Below are 20,742 nucleotides of genomic sequence, written 5' to 3'. Positions count from 1 at the left end.
GACAGGTGTCTCCTGTCTGCTCTGCACTGGCTCCCTTCTAATGAGGTCCTCCATGCCCAGCTGGGGATTGCAAAACCTCCAGTACGCCTTTAGGCCTGGATGGGGGAGTGTGGATGCTTTCTCTGTAGTCTTCAGTTCACATCCTTTCCCCTGTGACAAGCTGAGCCAAACTCCACTTAATTATTCAATGATGTGCTGGGATCTCTCTGCACTGCACTGTGGGTGCTTGTGCCTTGGGGATGTGAAGCTGAAACTGAACCCAGACACCCAGCGCATCTGTTGGGTCTCCCTTCTTCAGGGTAGCTGACAAAGGTAGAAATAGCTCCCTGGTTTAAGAGCACACCAAGATGTACTCAGAGGATGCAAGCCCCCATGGAGCAGCGAAAGGAGCCAGGTCAGAGGCAGTGGGTGCTTGGGAGAACCCTGTCCATATGTCCAGGGCTTTGATATGCAGATGGGAGCCATTGTGAGCCTCAGCCCCATCTGTACACTGGGGGGGGCTTCATGTCCAGATTGCTTGAACAGATCTATTTAACCCCCGTGACTAAAGGGAATGCCAGCCTCCACGAGGATCTGAGCATCCAGATGGATGCCAGCACACAAACATTCGGAAAACCTGTCACCCTGTGCAGCTCCTATCCGAAGATTAGAATGAAAAAAAGCACCTGAACCCAAAATTTTGCACATGTGCAGCAGTCAGCTGAGGAAAGATCTCTGCTAGCATCAGATCTTGCACCTCAAGTGCAATGCGCTCCTCTTGCAGATCAGCTGTGACGCAAGCTGGGAAATCCCTAAACCTGCTAGGAGGAAATTCTTCTTCCCTGCCATTACTGACTGGCTACTAGTGTCATGAACCTCCAGGAGATTTGATCCCACCCAACTCAGAGAAGGGAAGCCCCAGACTTTCAGACAACTGTCAGTTTATGCTCATGGGCCACCAAGGACACCAAGTAATATTTACAGAGAGGTGCTCTGGTGGTCAAGGATGAAGGCAGAAGGTGCTTTCAGCATACCAAGCATTGCGCCCCTGCATACACAGCAGTAGCAGAACACATTGGCACTCCTGGGATCAGGGAAGGCAGCTGAGGGGTGAGCAGCCTACATCCAAAAAGATGCTACACACTGGCTGGCTCCCCCAGCCTCTTCTTCCTGCTGTGCCCTCCAGCAATGGGGAGGATTTGGCCAGCACAGTAGGAGGGAGAAGGACCCCAGACAGTCAGATCAAGGCTTTACCCCCCTGCACATGCCACAAACACATCACGCAGACCTCATACTGCACTAAAGTAGAGCCTGTGGTGCTGGGGACAGGTGCTCAAAAGCATCTCAACCAAAGAACCCCTCACCTTCAACTGCATATTGTGCTTGGATTTAGCACATGAAAAACCTTACTTAATTCACTGCTGCCCTGTAACACTGAGGGACAAACTTAAGCACCAGCCTCACACCCGTGTTGTGCAACCAGAAAGGAGCACAGAATGCTGCTGGTGCTAACTACCATTTAGCATTCACCTACTGTCACAGAGCTTGCAGGAGCTAGGGGCACTGCTGTGATGCCAACTTGACAATAAAGTAATTGATGAAACACAGGAGAAAATAGCCTGGGCACCAGTAGATCCAGCAGTGAATTACTGGATAATTCATAAAACAGAACAGTTTCCAAATCACTAATTTGGCAAGACAGAAAAATACAGAGGAGCTGTAGCAGATCAGATTTAAATGTCCGGGACTTCTTGTTTGTGCAAGAGGGCTATCTCAAACTCCAACGCAAAGCAGAAACTTTCTGACACATGAACACCCTTTGATGGGAAAGTAAACATTAGAGGCTTATTAACCTTGCAAGAAGACTTCTCCAGCAAAAACCTGGCGGGAAGGAGAAGGGAGAGATTTCACACATTAACCTTGCATGAACTCTGCCAGAGGATCAATTTTCCAACCTCGAGGCTCATTCCCCCAACTGCTTCAGGCTGTGCATGAAAAAGGACACCCATGAAATGGGAGAGCAAATGAGACTAGATGTCTGTCTAGGGGCATGACTTTACAAGCGTAACTGAGGAAGGAGAGAGAAGAGGCAGAGATGAGACAGCTGCTGTCAGACAATGCTGAAGCCAGACAACAGTGGCTTCCCCTAAAACAGTTTTTCAGCATCAGGAAGGCACAGTATATATTCCTCTGTATTGTGCTACTCAGATCTTCTTTCATCATCTTGAGAACCTGCACCAGTCATCAGATGAAAGCTGTTATTTGAGAATATTGTACAGCCCATCCCCAGAAAAGTAAAGCCAATCTCTGCACAGAGGTAGAGAGAGAATAGCGCATGTTAAACCTCTCCCAAAGACTTTATTATAAGCCACAGCAAACACTTCAGTTGCTCGGAGGTGCTGGGGGGCAAAGGCATGTTCTTGACCTACACAGGACTGCTAGTAAGTGACAAGCATCGTGGCATGGTGACCTGCGTCTCTGTTCATAGTAAGTACGCTAGAGTAAGGACACATCAAATGCCTCTTTTTTGACCTTGGTGCTAAGTTCTATTCTCCACTTCTCCAAGCACATTCCCAGAGCAGGGAATCATAATGCCCTTTCAGTCAAATTAACTCTCAAACTGTGCCAAACAGCCAGTGATAGAAAAATCACACTTTCAGGTCACAGCCACCAGGATCCTTTTCAACTTCCCACAGACCAGCATTCACAACCCTTCTTTCCTCATCAAAGGCTAAGTAAAAAGAAATATCAATAATTTATTGCCTGAAGGGGACTTGATTTTTTTTTTCCTCCTCAAAACCATCATCTGCAACTTTATAGCCGGTACATCACCAGAAACGAAGCACAGCAGAAAACGAGGTATCAACAGGTCACTGTTCTGAGTCTTTTGGGGAGAAGTGAGAGGTAATGACATCTACAGAAGTCAGCTCATTTATCATGCTCTGGATTTCTGCTGTCACATCGAAGATCAGATCCATCTCTCAAAGCTGGGAACACTGTGCCAGCAGGTCTCAGTCACCCAGAAGACAGAAGCCCAGCAAACCCTGAAGCACTCGAGGAGAGAAGTCCCCTTTCATGCTGTCCACAACCTTTAACAGAAGTCCGGGCAGATCAAAGGGTACCACCTGCCCTGTGCATACATCCAGCTAGTCTGGAGGAGCACAATCCCAGCAACAACTCCTAGGTGCAGTTAAATTATGCCCACTGAAATGATCATGCAATAACCTCTAATAAAGAGAAAGAGGGACAGGCACTGCTGTATTATAGACAGCACAACCCTGGCATTCGGAGGGACCATGCAAAGATGCACACAGCTCACAGGGCTCTGTCTGAGCACACAAAAGACGCACACAAAGCACTCTGATTCATGCTGGATGCATACGGACACACACAAGCAACCGAGTGAAAAGCCTTCTCTTACACTGTTTCCAAACAATCTCAATACAACTCACACGTCAGCTGGGACACCGGACACTTGGTACTTACAAGAGGGTTTGCTGTGTCTGTCTGCTGCCGGAGTCAGGATGGGGTGTATGCAACTCAGAGGGAAGGTGCATGGAGATGTGCAGAGAGGCTCTCCTGCCAGCCAGGCCTGGACGGATGGGAAGAAGGGCCCCAGCCCCTCTTTGGGCCCCAGAGGCAGCAACACTTGTTCACAGGATGGAGCGCAAAAAGGCTGGCATTCCTACAGCAGCAAGGACAATGGGGAGGGATGAGGAGGCGCTGCCATAATCAAATGCAGGCCAGCTGGCCCTCCCCCAGGAAGGGCAGGCACCTCCTTCACTTGCCAAAGGCTTTGTTTTCTAAGCCACGAAGAACAAAGTGGCTGAGGAGGAGAGGGAGAGGAGGAGGGGAGTGGAGGAGAACCCGCAGTGGGGGCAGATCCACACGTGAATGCAGGTAACCCACTCGGCGAGAGATGGAGAGGGGTTGGGCAACACTCTGCCTGCTCCAAGCAGAGCTCAGAAGCAACAGCTCCTTGCACACAGCAGAAAGAAACCAGGGATGACTGGAGATCACTACCGAGGAATCAGAATCAGCACAGAATGACAGCCAGGGGTCCTTTGAGAGAAGGGATCCAAGGGTGGCAAGCCAGAGAATACCACTGAAGGAACAGCTCATGGAGCAGAGCCCCAAGAAATCCCAACAAGGGAAACGCTACTATTTCTTGACCATCCTCACCCCAAAAATCCTGAGCACTGGGCCTCCAAATAGCTTCCCTCGGAAAGTAAATGCAAGGCAAGGCCCCAAGCTGCAAGAGGCTCCCAGGCCATGGCAGTACTTTCCCTGAGCACCAAAAGAGGCAGCATCTTACACAACATCCTGACAAGCAGGAAAAAGACCCTGGAGCTGCCTCAGGCCCTCCTGTAATGATACAGGCAGTTCAGCTGTGAGGCTCCGGGCACCACACCACCACACAGCTGCAGGGTATGCAGGTGTTGAGCCGGTGTGATGGGACTCTGCCCTTTCCGGTTGGGTCAGCACTTTCTTCCAACAGAGTGACTTTTGCCAGCAAGTGCACCTTCACTACCGACCTTCTGCAGGACTGGTTGTCATCCCAGGGCTGGCAGAGACTGTGCTGTGTGCTCTGACTCATTAGACACGCCACTGCGAGTTAGGTAGCTGTGGTCCTGACAGAGCACACAGCTCTCACATGGGCCATTTCAAGCCTGCAGTCCAGGCAGCTGGGCACTTTGCTTACAGTAAAGTCAAGCATATGCAGAGAGTTGGGATATAGGAGTAACCTGGGAAATAATTTCACCCAAAGCAAGCTTGAGAAAGGAAAAAATGTGAAGGCTAACAAGGTAAACAAGGAGAGGGAGACTTGCTCTAGCTCCTCCTGGTAATGATGGTGTGCCTATGGCAGTGTTACTGTGAAGCCAGGATAGGCAGTGGAAGAGAAGGGTACTGGGGTCCGCCCTTGCAGGCACCCCAGAACAAAGCAGACATCAGTGCTTTCAGTACAACATACACACCCTTGCTTGCTCAGCTTCCCAGTTCTTCCCCAAAGTACTGTGTGGTGTCAGATCCCAACAGAATCTTGGAACTGAGTAAACAAGGGACAGCGGCCAGACCAGGCTTGAAGCCACAGGAAGATGTCAGGTCCCTGAGTATGCCCGTGCCGAGTTTGTGGTACTGAAAAACAATCCTCTGCCCGCAGTCAGAGATGGGGAAGGCAGCTTCCCTCACTGCTCCTCCTGCCTCAGCCCAACCATCATCCAGCCCTTGTCAGGCACCAAGAGTTCATGCCACAAAGGAAGTGGGGACAAATGGAAACATCCAGCTTGGCACTGGTCATGGCTTTGGGGAGGGAACCCTGCCAGCCCATGCGCAAGCTCCATGTGGTCTGGCCCAGCTCAGCCTGCCTCATCGCAGGGAGCTCTGACAGGCTATCAGGAACTGCCAAGCAGTGAAAAACACAGTACAGCGTCTTGACAGACTATATGGGGTTGTGCTGTCCTGTCCCATGGCCTGTCCAGCAGCTACAGGCAGCACCCTGTGAAACACTTGCCCACCACATGCATAAGGGCCAGCAGAACGGAACCTCCCATTCCTAGCAGGCAGCAAGATACGCAAGAGATGAATACCATGATCCCCATGACGGGCGCTCCACTCCCTTGGCACATGCTGAGATGTTTGGAGAGATCTGAGCTTGCCAGCTCATTACTACAGCATACATTGCTTATGCGTCCTCAGGCTTCTTCCCCAAATCCTGGGGTCTGGCATGCTGCAGGCTCTTTACGAGAAGGAAAATCAAGGACATTGCTTAGTGTAGACTCCTGCTGTTGATATCCCCTCAGATATTAGGAAAGAGAGAAGAGGGTTAGGCAGGCACTGACAAGATCACTGCAGGAAGGCCAAAGCAGCTCAGCATCAGAAGAGAGTGACATCAGTTTAGATAAAATCTTCTGCTTTCCCCCCACCTCCCAGACCACACCACTGACTTTGCTTTGGGAAGGCAGAAAGCGTTCTGGAGATCGAAATCAAAATAGTCAGCACTGAAACAACTTTTATGCTGCGCAGCGATTTCTGCACACATCCTACAGCTTCAGGATGTATCCCCCTCCACACCCCTGGTTTCAGTTGGCCAGCAGTTCACAATACACACGTGTTAATATTTACACCACCAGCATTGTTTATAGTTCTACTGAAACCAGTGAGATCAAAATCCTCCTCCCTCACTAAGCAAGATACCTCTCCTCCACACCAAAGTAGTGTGCAAACACTGTGCCACTATAATTCAGTTTTCACTGGGGCTGTGCAGCATGGAAGGCATGACCAAGAGGGATGCTGCTGCCAAGGACTATCCCCCAGTTGTCATCCACCAAAAAGAAGCTCTATGAGCAGCGCTGTGACACCCTAAGAAAAGAAACGGTCCATCTTTGGGGTCTGTGTAACATTTATGTCCCTGGGAATGCCCCAGGTTTTGAAAGGCTTTGAAGCTGTGGAAGAACACTCACTGCCGTTGAGTCGTATCTGACTACCCTGGCAGCCCAAGAGCTACTACTCTACCTGAACAGAGAATGGAGAAGCCATCAGGTGCTACAACCCACATCTGTGTTCCAGAGATTTCCAACTTTGGCTGGGTGGGTTCATACAGGACCAATACTTGGCTTGGCCACAGAATTGCCAAGCAAGGTGTGCCTCAGTTTATCAGAAGAAACAAGACAAAAGCCATCTTTACCAGGATCCTTCCCAGGATCCCCCATGATGGCAAGTGGTGTTCAGGGACTAGAGCAGCCCCTGAATGTCTGTGCTCAGTGAGTGAGCAGAGCACAGGTTCTTGCCATTTTCCTATGGCACAGGAGGCACTTTTCTCTCCCTTGGGTGAAAAAAAAAATAAAAATGACACATCCCCATAGCAAGAGCTTCCCCCACCTGCACAGCAAACTGCACGGATGAGCTAGAGCAGACCTGTAGAGCATCACCAAACAAACTCAGTCCTCACATGTACTGACAGCAATGTTCTGGGCTGCCTTCTCCACTTTCCTCCCTCGCACAGGATGCTTCTCAATGTTTTCATGTTTAGCTGAATCTCCTCCCCCCTCCTCTGAGCACTTTTGGCTGCCAAGGCAGCTCAGAGCCAGCAACTAAGTGGCACCTACATCTGGTGCAGCTTAACTTTTAGTGTCTATTCTTTCTGGAATTTGAGAACTTCAATACCCAATGTTTGTACAAGTGTGGAATAAATGGAGCACAGGCTCCCCGGCCTTCTGTGCTTGCCAAAGCTGTATTTTAAAATGCACTTAGAAAATCCTACTGTTTATTCATCTGCAGCTTTGGAAATCAAAGGACACCAAATCCAACTGCAGGTCTGCTGAATGGGTGCATTTGCATTAAACCAAACAAGTGAGAAGGCCAGGCACTCTGCAATCACCACATGCAACCTCTCCTCCTGCTTCCCAGGTGCCTGGGCCAACCCAGTCCCCTTGTTCCCTCAGCCACACTTCACAGCACCCCATTCTGGCGCTCCATTTCCTCACACAGGCCTCCACAAAAGAAGAGCTGGCTATATTTAAGGCTGAATAGCAGGGTGCTACTCCTCATGGGTCAACAGGCTGACTTTACCAGCATATAAGGATACAGTGTGAACAAAATGCAAGCAGCCTACCCTGGCATGGTGGCCAAGACTGGACAGAAGCAACCAATCTCTTGGCCCTTGTCATCGGAGCCTGTACTGCCATGATCCTTCTGTCCACTGCAGCCATGAGAAGGCCCTAAAAGCTACAGCTCAGACAGCAGAAGACCTTTATTCTTAACAGATGTAGACATTTTCTTGAATATACACCCATCCCTTCTGCCACATACTGACTTGAAAAAAATAACTGCAGACATGTAAGCGTGCAGGGGTTTTTGCAGGTCGTAGATCCAGCTCCCTGTTAGCACACACACTACATTTCACACCTTTAATAAACAACCAAGCTCTGGACTGAGTCTGAGCAGGCTTTTTACACACTCCTCTGTGCAGCAGATGCCTTGTCTTACCTTGTCAAAGAATTCATACAGCCTGACCGTCTCACAGATTCGGTGCCTGTTTTCATCCAGTTCAGTGCAGAACTCCTCCAGTTGATCTTTGTAGGTCTGCAGCTTTACCCTGTAAGAATGTACATCCACAGAGGAAAAGTCTTCCCATCGATCCATCTTCTTTAGTGCTTCCTGCCCTCTTTTGCAATATTCCTGCAAGCAAAACAGGATTGTGTATGAGGATGGAGACCTGACAGTAGATAGTCTTCAAGGTCATTAACAGCTAGGGCTAATTAGACTGTATTTTAACGTTCAAATCACATGAGCAGGGGTGTACTTGTTTACAGTAGAATTCTGGAGCCCTGACCTCTTTTATGATTTACGTTAGCCACACAGCAGCTTGTAAAGGCCTACACAGCAAGGCCACAGCTCAATTAGGATCAAAAAAAAAAAAAAAAGGCAGTGTTACAAGCACATCAAGGGAGTAACAAAGAAATCCATCTTCCATCACAGTAGTTATTTTCCTCAAGATTGGCAAATACCATCTACTAAGGTGCTGAGCTGGCGTCTTTGTCTACATGAGGAGAGCAGGGAAGCTAAGTAGCGTGAAGGAATGACACACACCTTGGTGATGAACCCTCTACCAATGCCATCTTAGCATCATGGGTTTAGCTGAGCACATACAAGGCACACATGCTACCAACTCAGACTCTGGAGAATATATTTTTCCTGATCAGACAACACTTACACTGGCAACAAGATCAAACTCCCTGAACTGTTTTTGTGCTTGAAGCAGCATCTCCAAAGAATCATCCAGGTTGATCGTTTCCTTTAGCCGTTTTCTGCCAACATTCTCGATCCAACTGCTGACCTAGGAGAAAAGGGAAAAGCCCCACTATTAGTCACCCTGTGCTACTCACCAAGGTAGGCCTTTATGTGGAAAGAGCAAGGAACTGCTCTCACAATGCTGGTCATTTCATTACTGGAAGAATGTGCATGTACACTTCTCCCGCCATCTTGGCATTTTAGTCTGAGCCTCCTGCTAGAAGTTTTTCCACTTCAGGTTACTGAATAATTGCAAAGCTCTGCTATTACTCACTTGCCTTAGGCATAAACAGGGCGAGTAGCTGCTTGGGCTCTGTTTCAGGTGAGCCGTGGTCTAATGCGAGCTCTACAACCTGCAGGCTGGCCTGATATTCCTATTAGTGTTACCCCAAAGCGTGATAAAATTTCCCTGCTGCCAGACTTCCTACATCACTTCCCTCTTCTAACTAGCAGGACGTGAACTACGTCAGTGTGAATGTACTGACGGATTCTCCCCATCTGCAATGTTTCACGGTTCTCTGGGACTCTCAGCTACCGGCTTTCTGAAGGCAGCTTGCCATAAAGCTGTACAGTAACTGCAGGTTCCTCGACAGAGCCTAGCCACTGCCACAGTTATAAGCCTATATCCTCAAACACAGGTAGAAGACTAACAAGAGTGTCCTAAAAGCAAAGAAAACACAGGAGGCCAGGCAGGGTAACACAGCATCTCCATCAACAGTGGGTTTTAAAAACAGGCTAGCAAACTTGTCTGCAATGGTTCAGGCATAGCTACACCTGGGGAAGGGACAGACTAAATGTTTTATAATGCCCATGCATCCTGTTTTCCTGTATCATCTAAATCCATATCCCAACTCAATCCCGCAGTCAAGGGCAAACTCCTAGTCTTGTGGACTGAGAGGTGGCCTGTGCTCATGGAACAAGCCCATCAGCAAGAGGAGGAGATGGGGGTGGGTTCCCAGGTTGTGACCCATACTGCAGAGGGGCACACTGCTGCTGTCTAGAGCTCCTAAGCAGGCTTAAATGCAGGAGCAGCTGCTGCCACCATTGATGATCTGCAAGCAGAGCAAGCTGGGAGCAGTCAGTTTTGCTCAATTCAATCAAAAAAAGTTCAGCTTAAAGCAGGGATAGGTTGCAGAGCCTGCCTTTGTGCCTTTTTTCATTTCTGTTTGGTATTAGGAACCTGTGCATTTAAGTGAGTCTTTACTAGGTTCTTGCATCACACTTCTTGTCCTGAACACATAGTGCATGGCGCCCGAGTGTCTACCTCCAAATGGGAAGTCATTAAAATTCTTGGATCCACCTCGGCCTGTGAAAGCAACAGGCAGGCTACAGCCTCCTTCGCAAATCCAGTTGTCTCCAGAGGAGACAAGCCCAGAATCCTAGAAGGGCAATGGTAAAACTGGTCCTAGTACTGATCTTTAAGAATGCAGGTTCCTAAGGTGAGGTCCAAACAGTGGACAAGCCTTCACACACACAGGGTAATAAGTGATACATAAAACTTCTCATTGTTGACAAGTTACAGCAAGGAAGACTATGCAACTCCATAATCTCGAGGTTGAACTCAGGATTAAGGATCTGCAACACTGAACATCTGGGATCTGCAACACTGAAAGAACTGATGAGATCTCGTAGGACACTCAGACAGCCTGAGCTACTTTATGACATTTTAAGGTTCTCTACCTACACACCTACAGGTTTCAAAGGTCCTTCTGAAAAGTCAGTGCCTGTTTGCTTCAGTTATCCCACGGCTGTAAAGAGTTTCAATGAGCACCACATGAAGGGAAGTTTAAGCTCCCACAGAAGTGCAGGGGTGTGGGGGGGTTGAGCACAGCTCTTGGGCTAAGGACAAGAGGCTGTTCCCCTGCCTGGAGACTGTATATAGGGCTGCAGAGGCAAAAGGAGCATGCCTGGGGCTGCACCCAGAGGGGAAGGAGTGAGCTTGGGGCTTATCAGATAGCAGGGACCTGAGCACTGCACAGGCATCTAAACAGAGTGCACAGCAGGGACGGGCTGCTAGTGTGGGGTATGCAATGCATGGGTCATTCAGCAGCAGGATGTAGGCGAACCCTACAGGATGTACAGCCTAGAGGGGACACGCGGACTCTCCATCAGCTTATTGCCATTGCTTTGCTGCTTCTCAAGGTGGACCATGAAGGATGGCTCCTCAACACTCTTCCTGACCAATGTGAAAAGACACCCCACTTCCAAGTGTGCTGCTTACCAATAAGCCATTACACTGTGGCCTTTAAGTATGTAAAAACATCACAGATGTTTATGGGGTCTGACTGATCCACACCTAGAGAGCAGCCAGAATACTTTTACCTAGCATCAGGAGATAGCAGGAAAAACAGTCGCTTGGCCCTCAGCACATGTGGGGGTGGGGAGGGGGAAATCTATCTTAAATTCTTATGTTCAGTTGTTCTTTTTAAGAGTCCACAGGCATCATTCTACACCTTCACACAAGAGATCAACAGGCCCAGTACCTGCTGCGGGACACACAGTCACAGGGTGGCAGCAGGCAGTCACTGGAACCAACAGACAGGCCTTACCTCCTTAAAACACTCTTCCACTTTCTCAAACTCCATCACCAGCTCCAGCTCCTGGATGCGTTTGTTTGACAGCATCACCAGTCGGTGAACACCCTCATCAACTCGATTATAAAGCACGCTGGCAGCATCAAGTGCGTCTCTGGAAGGGGACACAAGTCTGGTCAAGGGTTTTGCATTAGGTCCTTCCCGCAGCACTTCATGCAAACATGACCTGACCTGGCTAACAGCAGCGCTTCAGTCACCCTCCCTGTGGGACCCATAATGGCCATCTCCATATGGAGAACAGAAAGAGAATAATGCTGCTCCCTGCACATTCCCATGATTCACCACTCTGATCCCAATGCAGACAACCTGGCAGGAGGGACAAGAGCATCTCCTCCCAGCCAGGCTCCTTGCAAAATTTACTGTACTTGTCACACTTTCAGACAGGATACTCAGCTTTTCATAAATGCAGATTATTGCGTTAATGGGCTTCAGAAAACACAGGCTCAGGCAGTCTCAGCATCTAAAACCACCATTTGAATTTAATTTAAATAAGTAAATAAGCAATCACTAGAAAGAAAATCACTCCTAAATGACAACACCAATGTAAAGCACCTGATGCCCCACTCACTCTCAGGAATTTCTGCCAGCCAAACAAAAATGCAAAGCATGCAGCACCCCAGAGCCAAGAGGAATTTAATTTTACAAAGACAGAGCTCCCCGTCTTCCACAGGCAGCTGTGCTGACCAAAGCCCAACTGGCAACACCATGCAGCACTCTCCTGGCCAGCCTGGCCACAATTGAAGTTAACCTCCTCAGTGCACAGGCAGGGACGGAGAGATTCAAAGTGGAGCCCAGTGCCCTTGGACGCTGGAGCCGGGACTGAACACACCCTTTAATGCTGGCACAATGACTAATGTTAGCAAGCTCCTTTCAGATGCATGCAGCACAGCTCCAGCACAGGTTCGCATGAATTATAGCCAGGATCCAGGATAGCATTCAAGAATATTCTTTCTTTGTGTCCCTAAACTTCTCATATTTCTTCTGCTTTTAGATTTCCCCTCCTTTTACAAGTATGGATTCAATGGACACCTACAACAAAATACTACAGCCTCCTTCAGCTGTGCTCTACACTGGCACATTCAGCTGCCTGACCACCTCCTGTACTCACCCTAAACCAGCTTTCATTTTGCAATTGTCTTACAACCTTCTGGCTTATGAGAGCATGGCTTTTTTATCATATTATTAAAATTATCCAAAGCACTTGTGAAACAGGTAGCTAATAAAACTCTGAAGGCTTTGCTCATGGAAATTAATACAAACAATTCAGCATACACGTTTCTTTCTTTCTTGGGTTACAGGCAATCCTGAACCTATGAAATGCAACTGAATAGGAGCATTTAGCGGCAACCATCCTGTAGTTTTTAGATAGTACTTAACTGACATGAGGTAGTGCAACAGGTCTGGACAACTAGCTCTGCATAGCAGAAATCCACAGGATTTTTCCATTCAGAATTCCACCCTGTGTGCAACAGCCAACTTCTCAAACCTCAGGCTCTCAGCTACTTTTGTTTTTCCTCTTCAAAATGCCATTAGACTGAATGAATTTCTTCAAAGTGCAGCCAAAAAAACCCTGAATTGTTTCTGGACTAAGATCAGTGCTACTGCAGTGCAGAGCAGACAGGTTCTCTACAGAGAATCTCAAGCTTCAATGGAAAGATCCAAGCTGTAACACTGCTCTCGCATTTCCCGAAACCACCATAAACAAACAGTGATGATATGAGCCTTCTGTTTTGTAATCCTTTCCTGGGGATGGACCCAGATCCAACCCAGGAGGCTCACAGCAGCAGAGCCATAACCACTGTCCAAGCTGAGCTCTGGAAAGTATGTTCACAAAGCAGGTTGTGAAGGCCAGTTCCCATCAGCAGCAATGACACAGCTAGGACAGCTAATGAGAAACAGTTTGGAAGATCACTGGAAGTGATATTCAGCAACAACATTAAAGTTGCTAGGCTTTGTGCAGCAGAGCGTATCTGTGAGGTCCTAGTTTCTGTATAAGGCTCCAGCAAAATACAATACTGATGGCCAGACAGGCAGACACCCTTCGGTCTTACTCCCACAGGCCTGAAGTCCCTGCTGGCATGAATGCTCTCATCCACTCAGGAAAGCACACCAATACACCAAATGCTCTTCCTCCCACAGGTACAGACAAGCAAGCACCTGTAACTTCAGACATTACAGGCTGTTATATGTAAACATTTGCAATTATCCTCTTGCGAGGCAAAATATTTTTCCAACCTTTCTCTGAGCTTCCATGGAAATCACTTTGGTGTTGATGCTACTTCTTTGATGGCACTCATCAACAAGCTAGATTGACCTGCTCTACCTTTCCATAATAGGAGTCCTTATGTCCACCCAAGCCCATGAGAAAGAAAGCATGCATGGTTTTGACACTTAACAAGATATTGCAAGATGGTAACCTTATTGCGTAGCAACTGGAAACAAGAGTTCCAGCTCTTGCACTGGCTGACCTAGCACAGAGTGGGGTCTGACATAGGGGAAGGGAACCAGAGAGTCCCACTCCTTTCCATACCCGATGGAGGAAACAGGACTCCAGTTATCTCAAATTTGAGCAGTTTTCCTTGACAGGAGTCAGTCACAACCTGGGCTGCAAGGCTCTAAATACTACAGATTCCCACACAGCAGACAGCGCATTTCCCAGAGTCACAAAACATAGGCTTTCCTGAAGACAACAATGCAACTATGGGAAAAATCACCCTCAAGGTAGAGGGATGGGGAGTGATTACAAAACAAACATGTGTTAAGTATTTTTTTATAAACAGAAATTGCAAGCTCACTGTGTGAAGAGATAAATTCGCCATGCCATCACAGACAAGACCAGCCTCTTGAAGCACACTTGAGATCAGTATTGGCCTTATGACTAACAAACCACGCCAGGGAAAGTGAGGGTCAAAAATCCAGCAATAAAATACTACTTCTGGCCCACACACCAAGCCCCGCGGAGCCCAATTCAGGAGAAAAGGGGCTCAGGCAAACTGCTTGCTGCTGAGCTGAAAGACTGAGAAAAAAATCACCCCAAACACTGCTCTTCTGGCCCCACACATATTCCTTCCACAGAAGGAATTATCCCAGATTATTGGCAATAATAGAAAAATAGAGCGCCAGACTCTGAAGATCTCAGTAAGACCAAGCCTTCCTTGCATTCGTAGAAAGTGGTAGGGAAGAACCAAGCTAGAGCCTCCAGTTTAGAAGTGAGCACTCAGCCTTCTGAGCCATCCAATGCAATCCATGTCCTGGCAAATAATGTGACAGCTACACACATCTACACATAATCAGTCATACTCCCTCTATCTCAGCTGATTCAATGGTACTAAAGGTGACACCTGTTACTGAAAACACACATGGAAAAACCTTTGCTTTACTGATCCACAGGCATCTCAAACTTTGTGTCGTGGTTTAACCCCAACCAGCAACTAAGCACCACGCAGCCGCTCACTCACTCCCCCCTCACCCAGTGGGATGGGGGAGAAAATTGGGAAAAGAAGTAAAACTCGTGGGTTGAGATAAGAACAGTTTAATAGAACAGCAAAGAAGAAACTAATAATGATAACAGTAACACTAATAAAATGACAACAGCAATAATAAAAGGATTGGAATGTACAAATGATGTGCAGTGCAATTGCTCACCACCTGCCGATCGACACCCAGCTAGTCCTTGAGCCACGATCCCCCACCCCCATTCCCCCCAGTTTGTACACTACATGTGGCATCACACAGTATGGAATACCCTGTTGGCCAGTTTGGGTCAGCTGCCCTGGCTGTGTCCTGTGCCAACTTCTTGTGCCCCTCCAGCTTTCTCGCTGGCTGGACATGAGAAGCTGAAAAATCCTTGACTTTAGTCTAAACACTACTTAGCAACAACTGAAAACATCAGTGTTATCAACATTCTTTGCATACTGAACTCAAAACATAGCACCATACCAGCTACTAGCAAGACAATTAACTCTATCCCAGCTGAAACCAGGACACTTAGCTAGAGTCAGTCTAGGATGCATTTGGGACTTTATACTATAAGCAGGGACTGGACAGAGAATTCATTTCAGGTAAGAGGGCTGGAAATTAGCTCTTGTTTTTATCTGTAAGTTGGGTTGTTTAGGGTATATATCATTATCTAAAATCCCTTACTCTTGTCATTTAAGTAATTTTGTTTTCTGTGAATGCTTGTAGCAGGCTATTGATACACTTATCAGGGCACAACCTGACACCCTAAGGCTGCCCCTTTTCCTGGTCCTGCCAATGGTTTGCTGAGTTACTGCACACAAGCCACCCAGGGGGAAAAAAAAAAAAAAAAAAAAAAAAAAAAAAGTTTCCAAACAGCTCCTCCTGGCTCAGAGTCCCAGACGGACTTCAGGTGTGGCCTTACACCATCCCTCCTCCTCCTCCACCAAGTTCCTCCAGCATCCCAGCACCTCAGTCCTTTGTTTCAAGGCCCAGCCATGCTGTTTTCACACGTTCTGCCTCGCTTGGCAGGCATTCATTAAAACCTCAACATCTAGTTGTTGGTCTTCATTGCATCTCCAAGGTAACTCCATTCATATGTTGTCAGCTCCTGACAGTTCACTTTTACCAGCCTGACAGGCTCTCTGACTAACATCCATCTTTTACTTATTTACACAGAGGAAAATATAACCCTTTCCACCCTTAAGTATAAAGTAGGTAGGCAAACTGAGCCAAAGAAATCACTCTCAGTCCATGGGAAAGTTTGTTTTTTCGATTCACTTGGGCACTTCCAATGCTCACAGAAAGTATACATTGGGCATTATGTGTGTTATCCCAAGTCTCCATACATGTTTACCTATCTACACAGGCCCACCCATTTGCCAATTCATATCTTAAAAACTTCTTCCTAAATCATTTCTAGTATACTAGTAAACTCAATGATATCCTGCAACAGGTAGTTTCATGGGAAAATGATACCTTGTATAAACACCTATTTCTTTTTCAGAGTCAGACTCAGAAGGTTTTCATTCCTGTCCTTCATTGCTTTCAAGACAGCCTGGAGTAAACAAAGCAAATATTGTAAATTTGGTTGAAGAAGAAAAAGTGACTTTCATCCTGCCACACAAAAGGAAACACCTGGTTGCTAAGGTCCTTAAAGATATTTTAATAGAGGCCTGTGCAACTCTGATGAAGAAAAGCAGAGAGTTGTTTGAAGTCAGTGGAAAGTCTCATCTAAGCTTAGATTTGTTTGGATGCATTGCAATTTTTCTGCACACGTGAGTGTGGTAATAAGAATCTTTCACTACATTCTTCCACAGTCAAATCATCCAAAGTAATTTTGCAATAGTGCAGAGTCAATATAATTTATAGCAAAAAGGAGTAGCTTGATGTCAGTTTATGTTTCCCCAAATCCTATTTTCATTGGGCAATTATCCTTTCAGTGGAAAAGGTTCCAAACGTCTTCAGTTTTCCAGAGAAGTGCCAAGCAGTTGTATAATGGTGTGGTAATTTTAAACCTATAATTTAGAAAGACCATTTCTGTCTGAATCCATCCTTCAAAAAAAGCTAGCCTTGGAGAGTTACACTTTAGATTTCAAAGCAAAATACCTGATTTGTTTTCGAAAATAAATGGCCACAGAAGAGGCATCCAGCAGGCTTGCAAAAGCACGTGCTGCATAAGCCATGCCTGCTGGTGCCAGCGAGATGCAAACAGAAGAGCACAGGGAGGGAAGCAGCAGAACCATTACTATTCTGCAACTTACTGTCTGCCCCTCGAAAAACTGCTCTAGCTAACTGCAAGAGGAACAGCTAAAGTGAAGGCTAAAACCAGAGCTCATCCTCTGACTAACCTGGGTCAATTTTAAAATGGCAAAAATTTGTGGATGGAAGGAACATGACACACACTGCCTTTCATTAGTGTATTTGATGTTTTTTAGGCCAGTATATTGTGGCTAACTTGCCCTGGAAAAATCAGATATCCCTGATCATTCTGTAATTTAGAAGAAACACAGTCAGACATTACAACATTAATCTCATCTAGTCTTCCACTCCTGGTGCTGAACTTCCCTTGTGAATGTCTCTACAGGTTTTGGCAGAAAAGGAATAGGATCTGGCAACTAGGAGATTTAAAGGATGGCTTGGTCCAAGGACATCACCCAGATCCATTTGTGCTGATGCCTTGGCTACAAATCATTTACACATCCTGAGCAATGCTTCAGGAAGAAATCCTTCCAGCTTTGCAGGGAAAGTCCTGTGTGCCTGAGGGCTGTTTTGCAGGAAGAGAAATGCATTAGAGCCATTCTCGATCATTAATGCATTTTGGTAGCAACCTACTTGACTGCCATATTTCTAATGATTCCATAAAAGGAGGTCAACCTCAAATGCACATTCCTGCTCTTCAAGCTGAAAACTGCACATGCAGCTGAGGTTAAAATTCACACTGGCCATGGTGAAGCTAACATGGATACTGCTTAAGTAAACTGTAATTATTCTCTGCAGCACACAAACAGTCATGGTGGTTTTAATTACCTAATAAAAGTATTTGAGGAACTGGGTACAGTTTTTACAACCCTGAAGTGTCCTTAGAAAGGCACAGAGGTCAAACACCAAGTTTGGGGTTGCCTGTGGGATTCCTGGCATTCATGATGGGAACTGTGGATCTAGCCGAGACCACAAACCTGACTGAATCCCTCCTCACTGGGTTACCTGACAAGCACATGCACTGGGAACAACCCATCCAATTAATACAACACACCACAGACCATAATTGCTGAGAGAATTCTATTCTAAGCACAGTTCATTTAAACATATTTTTAAACAGAAATGTACTCTGAAGTCCTTTTAAAAGCAAAGGGATTGATGCATACAGTTAAACAAGTGTCCAAGAGCAGTCCCAAGCTGCGACCTTTGATTCTTTCCCCAGCCTGGCTTGCATTCAGTTACAATAAAACTTGTGTTCAGTCTCTGGTTGATTTTAAATCCCAGTAAGATCCATAAAACAGACTGGAAAAAAAACATTATATGAAATCCCAGACCAAGAAGTAGCCTACTTATGGGGAAAGCTCACCCCGCAGTGGAGCCTGAGATAGGATGTGGAAACACCATTCTGGGAACACGAAGCATCAAGCTGTAGTTTTCTCCCAGTCATAAAAAACTCCTGCCTCCAAACCTTGTCCCATGCACATTAACCTATTTATGTTTGTATTTGTTATCTAGGTCAACTGCACTAGTCTAACAGCTGTGTTCCTGGAGTTAGGACCACCAGAGTTTCAAGATGCCCTGCTCAAATATATACCTGCTGTTGTTTAAAGCCACACACCTATTTCCCTGATACATACTCCTTTTGCACACTCACAGTGTTTATGATACATACAATAGCAGTGACTGTGCTATTAACTACCGCAGAAACATCTACCCCAACTCAGCCATATAAAAAACTGCTTGTGGGATGGTCTGGGGTGAGCCAGGAACTTCAGGCAGTTCAGCTAACATCCAATACTGGAAACTTTTTGCAACTTTTTCCATAATATTTTTAAACAGATAAAACACACAGTGTGTCATTAATTACCTAATGCCCTGTTGGCATGACAAACATTGCAAACAAGAACAAGCAAACCCAGAGTCCTCTGGGTAAATTCCCACTGAATCCAGGAAGATTTAGGACATAAGCAGAAAATAAACAGCAGAAAGGGAGCTGAGGGGGATCATCTAATGAAAAGCCTAAAAGAACAACAAAAACTTACCGAGACAGAACTCTGTAATCTTTTACCTCTCTGCAAATGCCACAACTGGCTCCACACAGCACTTCATACACTCAGAACACCAATGGCTCCACTCTCCTTTATGTGCAGAGCAATGAGGTTTGTTTAATGCGAGCGTAAGTGCTTTTTACCAGCCTAAAACCACCACGCAAACAGAGGGAACAGGTTAGACTGTAACGAAAATGAAATGAATACCAAGCAGCACCGTATATGTTTGGATAGAAATGTCGCCATGCGCTCCTCCCTCCACCTGACACAAACAAGTAAGACCATGGAAGAGCACTGCCACCCATGCACTGCTACAGGCCAAAGGTTTAGTGTTTGTCAGCATCTTCTGTGTCGCCAGCAAGAGCACAGAGTCATCTCTGCCAATCTTTGAGGCCAGGATTTAAGCGTGTATTTTCATCTCACTTTAAGGTATACTGAGAGCTTCTCCTAACCAACAGATGAAGGTTTTAGGATTAGGTCCACAGGAGAAACATGCAAAGGACACCTACCAAAGAAAGGTGCCTCTTGCAGACCATGTCAGGAATGTGCGCTATGGCAAGCGGTAGCATGAGAGGTTCCCAAAGCTCCCAGAGAAGCAGGAAGATGAGCAAGCATTAGTTAAGCAAACCAGGAAAACAGCATCAATGAGAGGGACGCAAGCCCTGCCTTCTTTTGAAGCAGGTACAAACACACAGAGTAGCAACCATCAAACTGGCCACAGCACGGACAGAAACAAACTAATCTCTAAAGTAGAAAGGGGATGGTAGAAGACAATAATACTTCCAGGAAGGATTTTCCAGCGTAGGTTGCCTGGCCATGATCACCAGCATATGGCAGCAGCTGTCAGCTTGCAGGTGCACACCTTCTACCTTCCAAACCAAGAATACCAGCCATCCCAGTCTCCCCAGACTGGGACTTACACACCAGATACCTGTCTCCCCTCTACCCTTGCCCTCAACTTGTCCCACATTTTGGATGACCAGCTTAGTCTCTCTGCCTCTAACCCAGACAGACAGAGCTTCAGACAGTTCTTGTGCAGTCTCTTGGCAGGCCCTCCTGGAACCCCTGAGAGCCTGTACATTATCCAAGTTTACTTCCACCGAAAAGAGCTCATATGCCACTTTGCAGAGTGGCATGTGCCTGCCTTGGAGCATCGCAGGAGTTGCTAACAGGAGCCTTGCTAAGGACTCACAAACATGAGCTCCTACAACGCCACACAGCTATAACCCACTGCATCATTAACTGGCCACAGCTTCAAGCAGACCTAGTGCCTCAATACTGTGTGTGGAAGCCAGGCACAAGAACTGTAGAGGCTGTTAGCCGTAAGATCACCCTCTTTGTTGCTGTAATTGAGCCAGGTCCAGCATCAGGAACCCAGCAGCTGCTGCTCAGGAAGTCTGCTCCACACTGCCCATTACCTCCACTCAGCTCGGGTCCCCACCCAGGGCTTCCAACCAGATCACCAAGCCACGCTAAAAATACCCAGCTCACAAAACCAGCTCTTGGCTGTAGCCACTCCACCCTCAAAGTACAGAGACTAACTATACTGCCTTCTGCAAACAAAAGGAGAATTCAGTCCTCCATCTATTTATAAGCTGCTTATTCACAGCTTGCAAGCACAAATTCTTTTCAGATGAGGAGCTTGGGGGAAGAGATTATGCTTTTTCTGGTTC

At 46.8% G+C, this 20,742-nt stretch overlaps 1 protein-coding gene across 5 annotated transcripts in view; it reads right to left on the bottom strand.

Moving 5' to 3' along the window:
- The window catches only part of PLEKHG4 (pleckstrin homology and RhoGEF domain containing G4), a 90,452-nt gene that overhangs the window by 18,356 nt on the left and 51,354 nt on the right, over positions 1–20,742 (bottom strand). For all 5 annotated transcript variants that reach the window (XR_011326557.1, XM_069793872.1, XM_069793876.1 and 2 more), the window contains exons 11-13: positions 11,319–11,457; positions 8,693–8,815; positions 7,966–8,157 (exon numbers count right to left, since the gene is read on the bottom strand). Coding sequence is in view for 4 of the 5 variants with exons in the window: in XM_069793872.1 (XP_069649973.1) it covers positions 7,966–8,157; positions 8,693–8,815; positions 11,319–11,457 (454 nt within the window). In the remaining variant the exon portion in view is untranslated. The remainder of the gene's footprint in view (positions 1–7,965; positions 8,158–8,692; positions 8,816–11,318; positions 11,458–20,742) is intronic.

Source organism: Haliaeetus albicilla, chromosome 10, assembly GCF_947461875.1.
Source record: "Haliaeetus albicilla chromosome 10, bHalAlb1.1, whole genome shotgun sequence".
Taxonomy (NCBI): Eukaryota; Metazoa; Chordata; class Aves; order Accipitriformes; family Accipitridae; genus Haliaeetus; species Haliaeetus albicilla.
The sequence above is the reverse complement of the archived record's forward strand: the minus strand, read 5'-3'. Positions and strand labels throughout refer to the sequence as shown.